Source organism: Podarcis erhardii (genome assembly GCF_964252035.2).
Source record: "Podarcis erhardii genome assembly, chromosome: 6".
Taxonomy (NCBI): domain Eukaryota; kingdom Metazoa; phylum Chordata; class Lepidosauria; order Squamata; family Lacertidae; genus Podarcis; species Podarcis erhardii.
Window position 1 is genome coordinate 53009617 of NC_138510.1, and position 17199 is coordinate 53026815.

At 45.6% G+C, this 17199-nt stretch overlaps 1 protein-coding gene across 1 annotated transcript; it reads right to left on the minus strand.

Moving 5' to 3' along the window:
* Window positions 1–1254: 1254 nt before the first annotated feature.
* On the minus strand, window positions 1255–16968 carry PLK3 (polo like kinase 3). The gene is made up of 15 exons (XM_081866760.1): window positions 16668–16968; window positions 12419–12526; window positions 12210–12326; window positions 10713–10842; window positions 10350–10437; window positions 9032–9127; window positions 7107–7305; window positions 6476–6602; window positions 5854–5963; window positions 5625–5745; window positions 4867–4950; window positions 4254–4416; window positions 3467–3596; window positions 2473–2583; window positions 1255–1885 (listed from the first exon to the last, which is right to left on the minus strand). The coding sequence occupies exons 1-15, from the start codon at window positions 16863–16865 to the stop codon at window positions 1691–1693; spliced, it is 1977 nt and encodes a 658-aa protein (XP_081722886.1). The 5' UTR covers window positions 16866–16968; the 3' UTR covers window positions 1255–1690.
* Window positions 16969–17199: the final 231 nt, after the last annotated feature.

A 17199-nucleotide genomic window follows, 5' to 3' on the forward strand; every position in this document is an offset into this window, starting at 1 on the left:
CAGGTGAATTCCCCCCCCCCCCAAACAAGGTCTATAAAAGAATCTTTTTTCTGCTGCTTGAGCGGAAGTTGTTTTTTATTATCTGCAGCTGATGTTGTATTGCTAGCTAGCATATGATGTATGTCTATTGTCTATGTAAGTGCACACCTGCCAAGTTTCCTCTGGGGACATGCTAATATATGAAGCAGCTTTCCATAGCACGAATATGTCATAGTAGTCTAGACCAAGGAAACCTTAATACAGCTTTTTATTTGCCTCGCCGGCAGCCCCAATGAAACTCCTAACCACCAATGAGACACTTACAAAGTAACCATTGTTCTTTTGCTTTTAAATAAAAATGAGTTTTATTGTAATCAAGACAGCTGGGTTTTTGGAGACATGGTGTGCAATGATTGACAAGACACAGGTGCAAAATAAATAGCTCATAAATACATAAATAAATCTTAGGATGTTCACACCATTTAGGCTCCATAGCTGGACAAATAGTCTTGTCAAGTTCAAAACATTAAACTGGCAGCTTCCAACAAAGCCGTTCAAGTCTGTACCATGGCAATTTACAGAATCCCTCTGCTGCATCTTGGAATGAAAACAGCTGAGAAAATGAGGCAAACAGGGTGTTTCACAGTCTCAGCACAAAAAGAAAAAAAAAATCCTATTTGCCTAATTAGTGTAACAGTTCCATTACCCAACATGTACCTTTGCAGCCTCGAGTGCTTAGCAGCAGCAGCACTAGGTATTTGAATTAACCCTGATTTCAGACTGAAGATTCAGCTATCCTACCTCTGTTCCTCCCAAATTAAAGAGTTGTAGCAGTTCTTCCCTACCAATTCCAGAAGGCAGCAAGCTGGCTCTTCAGCTAACTACAGTCCCCCAAGGATTGTGGAGGTCCTATCACAGCTAAAGCAGGGAAGCAGTTTGTCTGATCTTGTGCCTCTGCAGTATCCGTTTCTGCTGCCCTTCTTAGCAGAGCAGCCACACCCAATTCACAGATTTCTTGTTTGGTCCATGAGTCAGAACCAGCCAAGGATTAGGCAAGTAATGCAACTCTGAGCAAAAAACGAAACAAAAAACTGCATTCCACGGGAAGGCAGCGGTAGTGTTGCAAGAGCCTGAAATGGCTCACAACAGAAATCACTTGATTTAGCCTGAATACATGAACTGGACTCACAGCCCTTTAACCCTTCAGACTCTGAGATGCCAAGATCCAACAGCAGATTTGGCATTAGGCACTGGACAAAACTCAGAAAACTTAAAAAAAAAAAAAATTGCTATTACCCTCACTACTTGTTTCCCATGGAGTGTATGGATCACAGATTCTCCCCTCCCCATGAACAAGCCAATGTGCATAACCATCTGTGCAAAGGCCACACAGGAGTAAAGGCAGTTATCTCTACTCCTCCTCTCCAATGTGGACTGGAGCAGTCATGTCAAAGCAAGTGAAAAAAAATCCCATTTCTTTAACAATAATAAAAAGTCATTAGGTGGCTAGCATCCCAGAAGTTGATGGATTCCGAAGAAGGGTTTGGCCCAATCTGAGTGCAGTTTGGGTTTTGAACTTTTCCCTTGTAGAAAGGCATGTGACCAAGGAAGAATTCTGATGTCTCAAGCATTGCCTTCTCCTGCACCATTAACAACAAAGCTCTTGGAAGAACAGAAAGGGCCAAGGATACCAGGTGTCCACCCTGTAGCCTTATGCATCCACTCGCTGTTGAAGCAGCTTAAGGATGTATTTGAGCCTACGCTGGAGCTCCGGTGAACAGCCAAGTTCTGCAATGCTGCTGAGCTTGTAGGTGTAGGAATTCCTGTCACGGTTTATGTAGGTGAGGAGGCAGGTGTGGTCAGGTTTGCTGAAGATCACCTTGGTATGATCATTGTAGAAGTTCACCTAGAATAAAGGAGATGGAGCACAACAGGCATTTAATACTTGTGCCTCTTTCTGTGTAGCACTCCCTACCCTCAACTCCCAACTCAATTGGGTTTAGCCATCAACCACGGCCTGCACCTAGGTATCTGCTAGCATAGCCTTAATATGGAGGGTAGTTTTATGCCCCCACCACAGACATCTCCATCTAAGTGGAAACAAAGGGCAAATTGCTGAAGGGATAGGAATCTAGATTTAGAAAAGGGCCTATGGAATCAGATATGTTTAGTATTTGTAGAGGTGCTTTAAAATGTGTTAGAATTCTTAATTTCAAGACACCAGCTGCTACTCAAAAAAAGCAGAATAGCCATAACAAACTGAATGTGCTCTACAAAGCAGATAGCCCAGCATCTACCTTCAGCTTAGCATCCACATTCTCAGAAGCACTCCATAGAAAGCTTCTTGTCCAAATCAAAAGGCAACACTTCAGATTATACCCCACCACAATAGTTATAGCAACTGGATATGAAACGCCAGCATGTGCCACCTCCATCAATAGGTAGGACATAAGGCCTACGTAATCTGCTAAAAAGACTTGGTGCCATTATTACCTGAAAGGTTCCATTGCTAAAAAGCATCAATAAGGCCTGATTAGTCTTCACCCATTGTAGAAGCAACAGTGGAACCTGTCCAGTCTCATCTATGCTGGGTAAGTCTCCTCCCTGGGATTTTTTTTGGGGGGGGGGGAGGGAGTGGAGAGAAGGGAAGAAAAAAGAGAAATTAGAGAATCATTGGCACCACATGACTGGCTTAGTCCTAGCAATTGTTTTTCTGTATAACTTTATCCCTGACACTACTGCCAAGCCAAAGGAGAAGGTAAGTATTGGCCAAATTCAAGGAACATGAATTAGCACATCCGTTTAATGGATCATCTCTGTTTGGGAAAGGAAGTCCTACTCGATCCATCAGTTGAGACTTTGAGTACATGAAGTAATCATAAAGAGTGAGCAGGCATGGCAAGGCAACTAGGAGTGCAGAATCTGGCAGTAAAGAGCCCACCAAATACATGTTTTGGTGTTTGGAGCCTCGAACCAAAGTTTGGCCAATACAGTGGTGCCTCGCAAGACGAAAAGAATCCGTTCCGTGATTCTCTTCGTCTAGCGTTTTTTTCGTCTTGCGAAGCAACCCTATTAGTGGCTTAGCGGATTAGCGCCAAGAAAAAGGGAGAAAACAGCGAAAAAAATCGCAAGACTCGCAAGATGTTTTCGTCTTGCGAAGCAAGCCCATAGGGAAATTCGTCTTGCGAAGCGCCTCGAAAAACGGAAAACCCTTTCGTCTAGCGGGTTTTTCATCTTGCGAGGCATTCGTCTTGCGGGGCACCACTGTATAATGAAAGCTTCAGTTCTTTCAGGTGTATCCCACAAGACCTCAAGGGAGGCTTTTCCTATGAACCTTGAATATAGTCAAACATACTTGAGACGAAGGGGGGATTGTTCTCTGCTAAAACGCAACTCGTGTTTTCTGCATCGAGCTGAGTCGTCAGCAAGCCAATGCAACTAACTCTGTACACACATACCAACTACGCCAAGCCAGGCAGCTGCTCACCTTCATTAGATGCTGTTCCATATATGAGGCAAAGTACTGCAGGACACCCATCTGCCCCTGCAGCTGCTCAGGGACAGCTGAAGCCGGGAAGGAGAAATGCTTGCTGTTTGTCAGGTTGTAATGCACTTTCCTGAAGGGAAAGAGAATGCAGTTAGCTGCAGTAGCCAGATTGTAGTCATAAAACTTTAGCTTCAGTTTATGAAAGTGGTCTATCTGCTATGCTCCAAAAAACCCAAACCCTTAAAGGTTGTCTGTTCCTTATTGAATCAGACCTTTTGCATCATCCCAAGACAAACCCCCATGTGGGTAAACACAGACTGTCCCCACTGCCATAAGATCATAAAGATAGGGCCTGATTCAACTAAGTGCATTCAACTAGCTGGAACCAGTGCAAGGGTGCCTGCTATTGCAAACTGGGCTTGCCCTCCTCTCCTCCTCCAGCTACTTGCGGGCAGGGGTTGGTAGAACCCCCCCAGAACACACAGGGAGAAGGGAGGTCTTTCTGCCTGGCAAGCAGAAATGCTCACACTAAAAAGAATGCTTGCTTTAGCACAATGTTCAACTTCTCCCACAATCTAGTCCTCTAGCCTTGCTCCAAGCAGGGGAAGCCCCTTCTCTCATGCTTGTGGGTTACCCAAGAATTTGATTCATATAATGTCTTGCAGTCCCCCTCACCACACCAGAAGGTGGCTAAGTAGGACCTGAACCCTAGTCAAGGTAGGCCATGACTACACTTCTACACTTCCCAACCTCAAAACCCTCCAGGAAATCTGTTTCTTCCACTCACTTCCAGTTGGCAGAAAGGGCCATATGAGTTCCATCATTGAAGAGGACACCAATGCTGTGGTTGGAGAGCTGATAGCCGAAACCATACTTGTTGGAATAGTCCACCCACTTGCTCACCCAGACAAAGTGCTCATGGCAGGCCAGGGAAGCAGGATTCCTCTCAGCTGGACAGGGAAGAAAGGTACTCATTAAATAAAGCTAATAGGTTCAAACCTATTTCAAAAGTGGTACTGAAATGAGGTTGAAAGAGAAGAGGTCATGCTTGGGATAGGAACAGAATCAGTCTCAACTTTCCTACCCCCAGATGTTGCAAACTAATCATTGGATTACCATTTATCTAGATAAATAGGTAGATGGACACACACCCCACCCCTTAGTTTCTGCATTCCATCAGGATGCTACCTAAAAGGAGGTGGCCCTTATTCTGGATGACGACAAATATCAGGTAACCGAGACCCAGGGAGCCTGATGTTAAAAGCCTCTTTAGCAGGTTAGAGGAACTAGGGCTGCACCTCTCCTGCTTCTCCCCCCTAATATCAACATCCAAGACAACAGTTCTTCCATTTGTCTCTAACCATCCCAGGGATTGTGATACTCCCTGAAGCTTAAGTTACCTGGTGGCATGACAGATAGACAGTTCTTCAGAAGACCAATGGCTGATTCAATGACAGATGATGCTGTGACACAGTCTTCAAATACTAGTGGGTGGGGGAAAGAGGGGAAGAAGATAGTTAAGTTTTTACAAAATCAGCTTACATGGGCCAAGCTCAAGAGATTTTCTGCTCCCGAAGCTCAAAATTCAAACGGGAGTGGGAAGAGAAAGGCTGAAGAACCTGTTGACCCCTTGCCCCCCGTTGCTCGATTACAACTCTCATCATCTCCAACCACTGGCTATGCAGTCTAGGGCTGAAGGAAATTGGGGCCCAACAACCTCTGCAGGGCCACAGTTTTGCATCCTCAAATTAAGCCACTTCTAACATTAAGACCTACAGGACCCAGCCAAAAGACCATCGAACCCAGAATAGAATTCATTATCTAACCATGAGCAGAAATGAATTTTTTTCAGAAACAATGGAGGATGTGACAGCAATGGCCCTCCCCAATTGTCTCCAGTATCCAGAGTTACCCCGCCTCTAAGAATGGATTTGTTGTTCAGTTTCGATGACTGATAGGCATTGTGAGACTGAACCTGCCAGTCTGCTCAAGACTTAAACTGCTTGTTGGCCCTACTGTCCACGATGAAGTGCTTCTCTGCTTTGCTCTTGAAGGGCCCTCTACCACCCTGGGACTAGTCCTGACAGACAGCAGATTTCATCTGACCAAAATACACTGTTAAGGAGGAACTGCTAATTGAGACATTGCCACTTCTCACCTTCACAGCTGCTGCTAGCCATCGTCCCACGAATGGACCTGGAGATGGATTTCTGTGAGGCTTCCTCTGCTACCGTATCTACTGGGCTAGAGCCAGGACTCTGACCATTCAAAGGAGTGACCTAAGGAGGCAGAAAGTCTGATCAGCACATAGCAGGGTAACTTCCTTGTTTCTCTTTCCTTCCTCTGAAAGCCACAACTGAACAGCCAAGTTCCTGCAGTTAGTTTACCTCATTCCCTTCGACAGTTTTGTGGCTCAGTTGCCTACAGATGGAGGTCTTCACAAGGCCTGTTACCAGCTTGGAGATATCATCTCTCTCTTCTGAAGGAGCCTTCTTAACTAAAGTAAGAAGAATACAAGTTAATAAGATCCTAACACAAAGTCAACAGGTCAGGGCTGCAGATATTGCTTAAAGTAGACTCTGTCAAGTACATACATTAGGGGTTAGGGACTAACATGGGAGTTCTAGGGGTTGCTCTGGCTTGGCCACTTGGTGTTAATTTACAGATCCAAGTGGCAAGTCTCCTTTCCCCATATTCTTCTATTCCATGCATCAGGTGGTGAAGGGCTGCAGTGTCTGGAGTTTATTGCCAATCCTAGTATCTCCCAGTTTCCCAATCCTGCAGATGAAACATCAAGGGAAAACTAGTGGCTACTTCCAGGCAGGACCAACATGTTGCTATTAGCCTCATGCCTTGCTTATGTGCTTCCCAAAGGCATATTGTTGGCCTTGGCATGAACCAAACACTGACCTAGGTGGGCCTTTGGCTCTTATTAAGCAGAAGTGTGAGCATAAGTTTTCACAGGGGCTACAGTCAGTTCCCAGAACAAGAGGTCAACGTGCAACTTACCTTTTGACTTTCTTTTCCCAAAGAGAGTCTTTGTGACCTTTACAAACAGGCTCCTGGCAGGGTTGGGAGGGTTCAGTTCTGGCACCATCACACAGCTGCTGGGTGGGAGCTTATCAGGCGTGTACCCCTTGAAAGTTGAGGAAACTAATTAGCGAAGCTGAGCTATGCATCAGAACAGACTGTGCACAATATACTGGACCAATGCCAGCTTCTTCAAGGCCCTATTGCCAATCGACAGGATTTGGCCACATTCACAAGTTTTGCAAGTCCTCTAAATCACATGCACCCTTGGAAAGGGTATAATAACCAGGCAGCATAGAGCAAAGATATCTGAGGATTGTTAAGCGATAATTAGAAGCAGGATGTAATTATCTAAATTGCAATCCAGGCAGGATCCCAGGAGCTAACACCCATATTAATAGAACACTGCCATTCCAATAATGGAGGTGGCCCAGTCACAGACTCCATATGAATAGGAAGAAGTTATCACCCCAAGAAAGAGATATTGCTACTTCTCGCCTTACAGCATGTTGTGTAGCCTAGCTTACTACCTTGGCAGTGACATCGCTAGAACACACACACACACACACACACACACACACACACACACACACACAAGATTGCTGCTCACTTTGCTGAAGAACTCATGGTCCAAGATCTCCTCCAGCGTGAAGCGGTCCTGGGGGTTGCGTTTCAAGATGCCAACAAGCAGGTTCTTGGCTGGTAGGGAAAGGAAGGCTGGGAGCGTGTACGTGACATGCTTGATGCACTTGTAGGTCTCCTTGAGGTCAGAAGTCTCAAAAGGGGGGGTCCCACATAGCAACGTGTACCTGAGGGGTGGGGAGAAGAAAGGTGGCAAGTGGTGAATTCACTCAGTGCTCAGGAGACTCCAGAATAGTTCTGGCCTAGCAGCCTGCCCTTGGCAGCCTCCATAAGCACATGACTCAGCAACAACTCTGGAGGAAGTCTGACAGGTGGCAACACCCAATTAAGTGCTCCCTGTAATGAAGCTCATAAGACACTGCTGTCGCTTCAGGTGCTTGCAGACCGGAGGCACATCCGGAGAGCAAGTGACAGTCCTTCCATGTGATCAGAGCTAGCAAGCCAAGCCTTTCTAGAAGAGGTTCTGTGCCTAGCTGAAAACTGGGAAAAGGAGAGAAGGCGGGATCTCCCCTTTGCAGTCACCAGGTTCAAGGCTACTCTTCCCTCACCCCCCAGCACTCAAGATAAAAAATTTCCATTTACTGCGCTGTGAAAACTTAACAGGAAGCTGTGGCTAACCAGGGCAAAGACAACTGAAGGCACAAACTATTTTTTAAGACGACACTCCGGAAAGCAGCCGAATAGCACCTGAGCCAAATAGCCAGCTGTGAACCACAGGCCAGCCACTTTTTCCATTTGTTCTAATGAAATTGTCAATAAGATTGTGGAAGATTAGCAGCAGCTTTGTGGCGTTTTGAGTTTCATCAAATAAACAGGTTTGTCCTTAAAACAGACCTCCTTATATATGGCCCAGAAATACATTTAAGCAATCATTTTGGGCACAGCTTTATGGGTCTAGTTGCAGTCAAGCTATGCTAGCAACATGTGCTCAGCATACAAGCATCTTTTATCTAATACTCAGACCAATACTTCCATTGCTCAGGGGACCCAACAGGTAGCCTGAATTCCACACTACTATCATAGCCAAGAGCACTTAAAATAAATTGGCAAAGCCCTCAGCTTTATCAACCTCTGAAAAGCTTCAACCGCTACTTTCCCTCTTAAGATGCCCTTGGTAAGTGTTTGTGAGCTTCATCTAGTGCAGAACATGGTGCACTATGCTGTCAAGCTGACACAAGCGCTTCAGCATTTGTAGGAAGCAATAGGGAGGCAATAAGCACTTAGCAAGAAGCCCTACAAAGCTGTTTGCAATTTGATCCCAATATACTTGGAGCAAACTGATTCCTCATTCTACCAATCTCCAATAACCCCAACTTCAATTACCACCTGTCTGTTTGAGCCCCAGATAGAGGGATATGCAGTGGTGCTCTGTGGCTAACTAACAATTTCCCCAACAAAGCCATCAACATTTTTTGAGAAGAGGAATCCTTTGTTTGAAGCAAGGTGTCAACAGCTAGAATTTAGGCTGCTCAGCTGCATGCAGACTCCACGCTTCATGCATTTAATTTCATCGCAGCTTCTCCTTAGGGTTCCTGCATTTGCCGCCCACTCCAAGCTCTTGCTTGTAGCCTATTATTTTTTAGTACCTAATCTTCAACAAGGTTTATGTTGTGCTAGGCAGCCTTTCTCAACCTGTGGGTCCCCAGATGTTGTTGGACTACAACTCCCATCACCCCTAGCTAGCAAGGCCAGAGATTAGGGGTGATGGGAATTGTAGTCCAACAACATCTGGGGACCCACAGGTTGAGAACCACTGTGCTAGAACATGCTGGCCAAAGAATCCTGCTTCCTCCCATTTAGCTATACAACAAGAGCTAAAAAGCCAAGAAGTTGCAGCACTGAAACAGGCCTGCAAGAAGCCTTCAGAGGGGAAAAAACGTGCTTTGGACTTACATGACACAGCCCAAAGACCACACATCTGACTCCGGCCCATGCCCTTGTCGCAGGAGCACTTCGGGGGCAAGGTAATTGGGGGTACCACAGATAGTCCTGGAAGCAAACACACATAGGATCATTAGTTGGGCTACAGCAGGGATTCCTTGCCATGTCGGCAGTACAAAAAGGGAAGTTCTGGCATAGGAAATGCTGCTGCCAGAAGAGTAAAGGGGAAAGAATAGAGTGCAGGATTTGCATGCAGAACTCTGTCTCAAGCTCAATCCCTTGGCTATCATGAACAAGTGGTTTGGCTCAGGGCAGCTTCGTTTGTGACATCTTAAGATCTTCTACCATAGACCATGCCAAGCCACGCCAACTTCACCGAAGTTTCTACAGAAATACCACTTTCACAACATCCTCTCAGATTCATTTCCTACTGCAAAGATTTAAGCTGAGTAAACATGTACCTGGGGAAAGTTACAACATGCGATTCAATTAACCACAGAACTCTTATTTTAAAAAGGTCTCTTTTCTCCCTTTTTAAAAGAGTTCTACTGTTAGACGTTGGGCGTCCTCTTTTGCAATAGTACAGGCTGGATTATAGTTTCTTAAAGCAAACAGTGAACAAGGTTTATTTTACTACAATAGGATCACAGCTGATCAAGTGGGTAACAAAAACCCTGATCTGACAAGATCATTCTGCCAGTTTTCAAGGCTGCAGCTGAGGCTCTGACTGGCGCATCTCACTGTAGCTCCTTTTCCAGCCCCCTGGTGCCCCTGCAACATGTGAATGAACCAACCAATACCATACTACTTTGCTGCGTGAGCCTCCCAGTAGCCTCAGTCACATCTTTCTGACTAGAATCGCAATAGTACTGACTCGGCTGTCCCTTGCACCTATACCCACTCACTGCTACCCTGTTGTGTTAAGAACCCTTCCCCATCCAGAACTCCTTTCTACGCTGTATGCTTGCCCATCGCAGTTACAGCAGCAACCAACACTTTGCATGAGGCAGAAATCCAATATAAGGTTGGGCATTGTTTCTCTCTGCTGTGCAAACATGAGGCTTCTGCCTTAGACAGAACTGCACACACAGTAACTGCTTTGTTCCTTTCACCACCAAGTTCCAGGCTGAAGCAAAGGAGTATTTCAAGTCCAGTGTCCCTGTTGTACTCCAATTCCCCCTTCCCCAAACGCACACAGCTGCAAAGGGGTGTGTGTGGTGGGATAAACAGGCCAAGGAGACACTGTAAGAGAACCTCTTTACTCTGGAGTAAGCTAGGGCAGCATTCGACAAAGAAAGAGCATACGAAAGTGATCCATCAAGCCACCTACTTTTTTCGCTGGTCTGCGGGCTCCAGTCTGGCAGCCAAACCAAAGTCTCCAACTTTCAGTTCCATGTTTTCATTGATGAAAAAGTTACCTGCAACAGAAAATAACAGGGCTCTAAATGTCAAACATTGTGCAACTGTCTCAGCAGTTCCTCCTCTAGATACCTAGAAGACAAAGCTGTGCTTATTCCCCACAGAACAGCATTTCCTGAATAGACTTTAGTATCTAGAAACCCAGTTTTTGTATTTTTTAAATGCAAGTTTCTAAGATACAAGGAGATTAGATGCCGACTTCTGAAGGTTACTTCAACCTCAACAATACAAATTCGCTCCCAAATGAACAAGAGAGCTGCTATGTTGCACATACCCAGTTTCAGATCCCGGTGCAGGATGCCCTTAAGGTGGAGGTATTTCAAGGCAGAGATGATCTGTTTGAGGTAATATCGGACCTCTGCCTCCAGAAGAGTGTGCCGGGATTTCCAGATATGTGCCAAAGACTGCAAGAGAAAAGGTTTGGTTACAGAGATGCTCTTGCAGACTATTATTAGTCTAAGAATGACTAGTTGTCCTGGTGTATTGCAGGCAAGAACCAGGGCGGTGTAGTTGTTCCAGTATTAGTATTGGAAGCACCATATTCAAAGGACTCCTCAGCCATGAAGCTCACTGGACAATGCTAAGCCAACCTCCTCTCAGGTTCAAAACAGTGGTTTGGGCAAGTATTCCAAACTCTCACACACTTGTCTTCCACTATCAGATTTTCCTCCTTCTCCCATCCTAAACCTCTGAATCCAGCTAGGGATGCGTCTTCATGTTTTATGGCTTCTCTCAAAATAAATCTCTTTTCAGGGTCTAATCACAAAGATTCCAAGATTTGCTACAATGTGCCCTTTATACTGAGTCCAGGGGGATTTACTAAACCTCTCCCAACAGTTATTCCAAAATGGATGTGAAGACTGCAGATTTAATCATGCAAGGCTTACAAGCAAGCCGAATGAAGATAAACGAACTCTATTAAACATTAAGAAATGCAACTGAAGTGCTCCAAGAAAAGCCTCTAGATAGCAATAACCAGTTCTGTTTTAGCAAAATGAAGTTCCTGTGTGAAATCCTGGATCCGATCCCAATTCCTTCTATACAAGCACTATTCCAACAAGTAATCCTTGCAGGGCAGTTTTATATCAAGTTTGATCTATCCCAGAGCAGCCAAAGCCATTAAGATGCCAGTGGCTGACTTACTGTGTTTACAGGGGTTTGAACTGCAAACAGAACAAGCAGCTAAAACAGCATGACTGTTATGCATGGCAGCTGCAGCTTCCATGCCAAGGGCACCTGTATGACAGATTCTTATGCAAGCATTTGTGGCGCTGTATCATGCAAAGCAGGAGTATCAAATGGCAAACAGCAAATGTGCCAATTCAGTATCGGTAAGGAAACCTGCCTGTGAACATTCCTACATTCCCAAGGATGCTGAAAGAGGTCTGCCTGACCTACATGGTCCCCAGCACTCCTGGGAAATGTCTGACAGCAGCACTAATTGCCACTATTACTGGTCCTACTGCTTTGACACAATAAGAGGCATTCTAATCCAGCAACTCCCTATGCTGCAGTAATATATCCCATCTTTTCCTACCATGTCTAATCATAACAGAAAACCATACTTTCATCCATTGTACCCATAGGAAGTATCCAGTGGATGATATATCTTGTATAGGCAGAGACCTGTTGTTCAGTGCAAACCATTCTACGGGTTCTATTTCTGCTGCCCTTTGTTCACAGTGCAATAAAACATTGAGTCCAATAGAAATAAAGTATGCTTGATGGAGAGGTACAGGTTCTCTGTAGAGAAAGAAAAGTTGGGACTCACTTTCCTGCTGCAGTGCTCAAGGAAGATATAGATGTTCTCCGTATCCTCAAAATGATGTGAGAACTTCACGATGTGTTTGTGGTGCAGGTCTCTGTGCAGCTCGATTTCATTGATGATCTGGAAGAAGCATAATCAGAAAGAGTTGGTAGCTAGGACATGGCCAACACCCCAGCTATCCTCATTCTGCTCAGGACTAGGGAGCTACATACCTTCTCCTGCTGGTGTGGCTTGGCCACTCTGCTGTGAGGAATGACCTTCACTGCATAGGTCTTGTTGCTCGAGAGGTCTGTTACTTCATAGCACCTTGCAAATCCACCCTGCAAACCAATAAGGCAGCAATTAGGAGGGTGGGCTAAAGAGAACTCCTTTCTTGTCCTTGATAGATTAGCAACTCATGGGAAGCATCTCAGGTCTCCTTTCCCCCTGGCACCTGTACCATCAATTTGACTTCTAAAATAAAAATAGGGGAACCGCGGTCTTCAGCCATAGTGCTAGGACTATATTTGCCACCAAAACTAAGTCAACATAAAACACTAGTTGAGGATAGATTTTAAGGCTCTTCTTTTAAGGTATCACAAGTTACTGGAAGAACTGCCTGCTTTCATTCATGCGTAATGGGTATCAGAAGAGGAGTCCTTAGTTCAGAAGGTTGGTTGTACAGCATATGCTGTATATACAGAAAATCTCTAGTTAAAAGGCTCATAAGTAGTAGTGGGAAGACCAATTTTTGCTAGAGACCCCAGAGGTCTGATGCTTGTCAATGGTTGGACTTTGGACTGAGGTTCATGTGCCTCCTTTCAACATACTCAGCATTCTCTCAGATCTTCGCCTAAAACTAGAACTAGACATCAAGACCACAAAAAGCAAGGAAACAGGATCAGGATGGGATCCAATTCAGATCTAAGTAGGATGAGATCACAGAAAATGCAATTGCCGCATGACTAAAAGCATTCTAACCTGAAGTGTGAGAAACATCTAACATATGCCTGAGATCACTGCTTTAGCACCTCAGGCAAAGTATACCAAAACAGGAACCCAGCCAGATGGCAAGAGCTAATGTGAACTCACCCTTCAAGTCCTTTAAGGATGGACTACTTCAAAACATGGTCATAGCCACTTAAGCACAGTAATATCTCAACCATGGTGCTAAAGAACAGACTCAATAATCAATTCAAATATTTCACGGGCTTCCAAGTTTTGTTTAAACGAGAGGGATCCAGCATCATAATTTCAAATTTGGGAAACATGCTCAAGACATTTCTTTCATTCCATTCCATTCCCTCAGTGACACTGCAATATATTGAAATTATAACCTAGGCCAAGTATATGGCTCAATAAAATAAAAGTTCCATTCCAAGTCAGGAGGGACAAGTTTGAGAAACTCGAACAGAGGAAGTCCAGCATTTGTGTCCTGCCCCTTTGGATATTCAAAATTTATGGGCAAGTTTGTGTAACTTGAAAACCAACTTATTTTCATAATGGTAAACAAAATATTCTCCTAGTTCAAACATTTGAACATGTTATGTAGTGAAAACATTCCATTTTAAAGAAACAGTTCCACTTCTGACTATGGTTTAGCACATTCTCCAGGCATACATTTTATTTCATGTTACAGCTCTCACTATCCTAGGGTTTGTGTCTATTCCTTTGGGTTTCCCCACACCCACTGTCATCATGCTTTTTTTAACAGAATATGATTTAGTTCTTCTCACAAGACAACCAGCACTGAAGGAGGACTAGAGACAGGTTTTTCCGGCTGTAAAGAAAGTATATCTTTGCTGCAGCCTACACCTTACCTAAAATAAGCCTCACACCTATACAACATCCTGAACAAAGAGAAACCAGTTTCTCATAAAATCCTAGCTTGGGCATCAGCACAGAAACAGCTCTGGCTGGTATTGCCAGAAAGGATCTTTCAAAGAAGCAGTAAGAACAGGGGTTGGGGGGAGAGAGAGAATTATACACACTGCCAAATTTGACATTAGCTCTACCGCGTTTGGAAGTGCCAAGACACCCCCATACACAATGAGCAGATTTTCCATATGACACATCACATTGTTTGATGTAGGGCAAAAGGAACCAACCGACGCACCCCTCCTTCAAAGCACGATCTTCGAAACAATGCCAGCTTTGCTCACCAAGAGGAGAGATTTCCAGTGGAAATGCTGCTGCTTTTCCCCCACCCGCTACTCTGAAACCTGATTACACAGATTGCTCAATGAGCAAGGTGGTTTTGAGCCAGGGGAAAAAAATTGAATCAGAAGAGTTCTAAGGCAAAAAAGAAAAATATATGCGCAGTCTGGGAAACCAGTGTTTGCAATGCATATAACCAGTGCAGTCATGCAACATCTCATCAACTATTACCACAGTGTTGTATTTGTTTTACTGTTTCAAAATGTTCTGTCATCTTTTTTCCTTTCTGTCAACAAAAATTGCATCCTTTTGCAGACTTTGTTACTAAATCGGCTGCTGAGCAAAATTTGCATTTGCCAGGGAATGATGCTATAGAATGGAACAAAGGATGAATGGAACCCTGAAGGCCCCTGCTCCTTTAAGGGAACAGCAGACAGAAGGCCCCTTCTCCAATCACTGAAGTCCTTGCCTAGAATCCATTTGAGCATCTTTAGCAGGGGTAGGCAACCTAAGGCCCGGGGGCCGGATGTGGCCCAATCACCTTCTCAATCCGGCCCGTGGACAGACCAGGATTCAGCGTGTTTTTACATGAGTAGAATGTGTACTTTTATTTAAAATGCATCTCTGGGTTATTTGTGGGGCATAGGAATTTGTTCATTTCCCCCCAAAATATAGTCCTGCCCACCACATGGTCTGAGGGATGGTGGACCAGCCCACAGCTGAAAAAGGTTGCTGATCCCTGATCTTTAGCAAGCTCACATGGCTTCGCAACAGTAAACATCAGATATGTGCTTATTATTATTATTATTATTAGGATTTTATAAACAATAATGTTATACAAGTATGTATACCAAGTTTCTTGTGTCATTTGTGTATCACAAAAATTGCATAATAAATTTGGAAAATATCTACAACGTATGTTTCAAGCAGAAACAGACACTCACCACCCTTCTGAAACCTCCATATTGCAGATTAGCAAGCCTCCAATAGCAATCTACTGCATGAGGTAAGCAAGCTACTTGACACTCCTGGATAAACATGAGAAACTGTTGGGATCCAATCCCCAAGTTGTCTGCTAAATTTTTTACATTTAGGCTCCACCATTCTTCCAAGGAGGTCACAGTAGCATAATCTTAGCCCTGTACAGAACAGTTGGCAGAGACTATGACCAGCCTAAGGTAACTCAACAAACTTCATGCAAACAGAATTTTAAATATGGCCATCTACGGTACATCCCATCCCAGAACTCCAATCATGGTATCACACTAGCTCTCTGGAAGGTGTAAGGTATGGTGGTCAGCTTTCCCCAGCACCTACTTTGTTGAAGTAGGACTATAAATAATGCAGATTAAGTAATCTAAATCACCAACCATATCCCTTCCGCCCCCCCAGATCCCTGTGGTCCATGTTGTACAAATAGTATAAGAATGCACTTGGGATCTGTTATGGCATCCCAGAACGTATTCACTGAATTAGACCAGCAGTTGCAGTTCAGCATCTGCAAGAGAACCCAAAACCTAAAGAAACCCACCAGAAAACGGCTTACTAGTCGCCAAAGAGCTAAGAACTACGATTTGAACATCCGGTCCCAGACGTGCTTGACTCAGTCAAATGGAATCATAGCTGCCCTGGAGAAGTCCTAAGAGATGGCCTATTGTAATTTTGGGGGGAAAACCGCAGCCATTTCCCGCCTCCTATTCGTTCTCTCTCCCTCTCTCGCACCCCCCCCCCCAAACTAAGACCCACTTGGGTAGCGTAACCGTTTCTATCTATTCTTTAAAAGCTCCGGTCGCTTGTTGGGACGATTCCTCATTTGGGGGTGGGGTGGGTGGACGGGGAAGAGCGCACTAAAATACGAAGTGGGGGGGATGAATGGCGAGTAGTTAAATATTAAAGCCCCATCTGCACCCGAAGCCCCACACAAAACGAGATGGGGGGGGAGAGGGAGAGAGAATCGTGCCTCGACATGCCTGCCTCGGATCAAGCGGGAAGGCTTGGCGGGGGAAGGAAACCCTCCACGCGAGCAAATAGAGAACGAGAAGAGGGAGGAAGGAAAGCGGATGAGGCGCTTTTGGGTCCCCTATCGCGACAAGTCTCCTCCGTCGTAACTCGCGGGTAGCTTTCCGCGGGGGGGGGGGAGAGGGGGAGGTCGGAATTGGCCCTTAAATCCACGATCCCTCACTAGCGCGCGCCAGAACCCAGCCCTGGCCGCGCACGCTAGAAGCCGGCCGGCTCAGACTAGGAGGCAGCGGGGCTGGGGAGGGAGAAACTCCCTCGCCTTTCGGTTCCGCGTAGCCCACCGCTCTCCCGAGACACCGCACGTACCTTTCCAAGCAGGCGGCCTTTGCTGTAGGATCTGCCGGAGACCGGGTCGGTGATGACCCGCGTCGGTTCGGCTGGCTTCGGCTGCTCTACCCGGTCGGATTTGGGCGAAGCGACCGCGGGAGGCGAAGGCTTGTATAAATCCGAGCCCACCCCAGGATCGCCGAACGGGTGGGGCTGGAGGAAGCAAGCGGGCTCCATGGCTGACGGGGCCCACTTACTGCGAGCGGGCCGGCCCTCTCCCCGGTTCTCTCTCCCCGCACAAAAATCACGTGGAGCCCCGGGAGTTTCGCGCGCGCACGCTGCCTCTACCCGCGGCCAGGGAATCCCGCGGCTTTTATCAATGAGCGCGGCAGACGTCACCGGCTAGGGAACCCTCCCTCCAGCCAGGGGGCGGGGTTAGTTTTTTAAAGCAGCCGCTGCCCGCTGGGAGTTGCGTGATGACTTTCTTTTTCTGCAAGGCCAAGGGGAAATTCGGAAGAATGCATGAAAGGGAACGAGAGAGATAAAAATAGCTTTTCTTCGCTCACTCCCT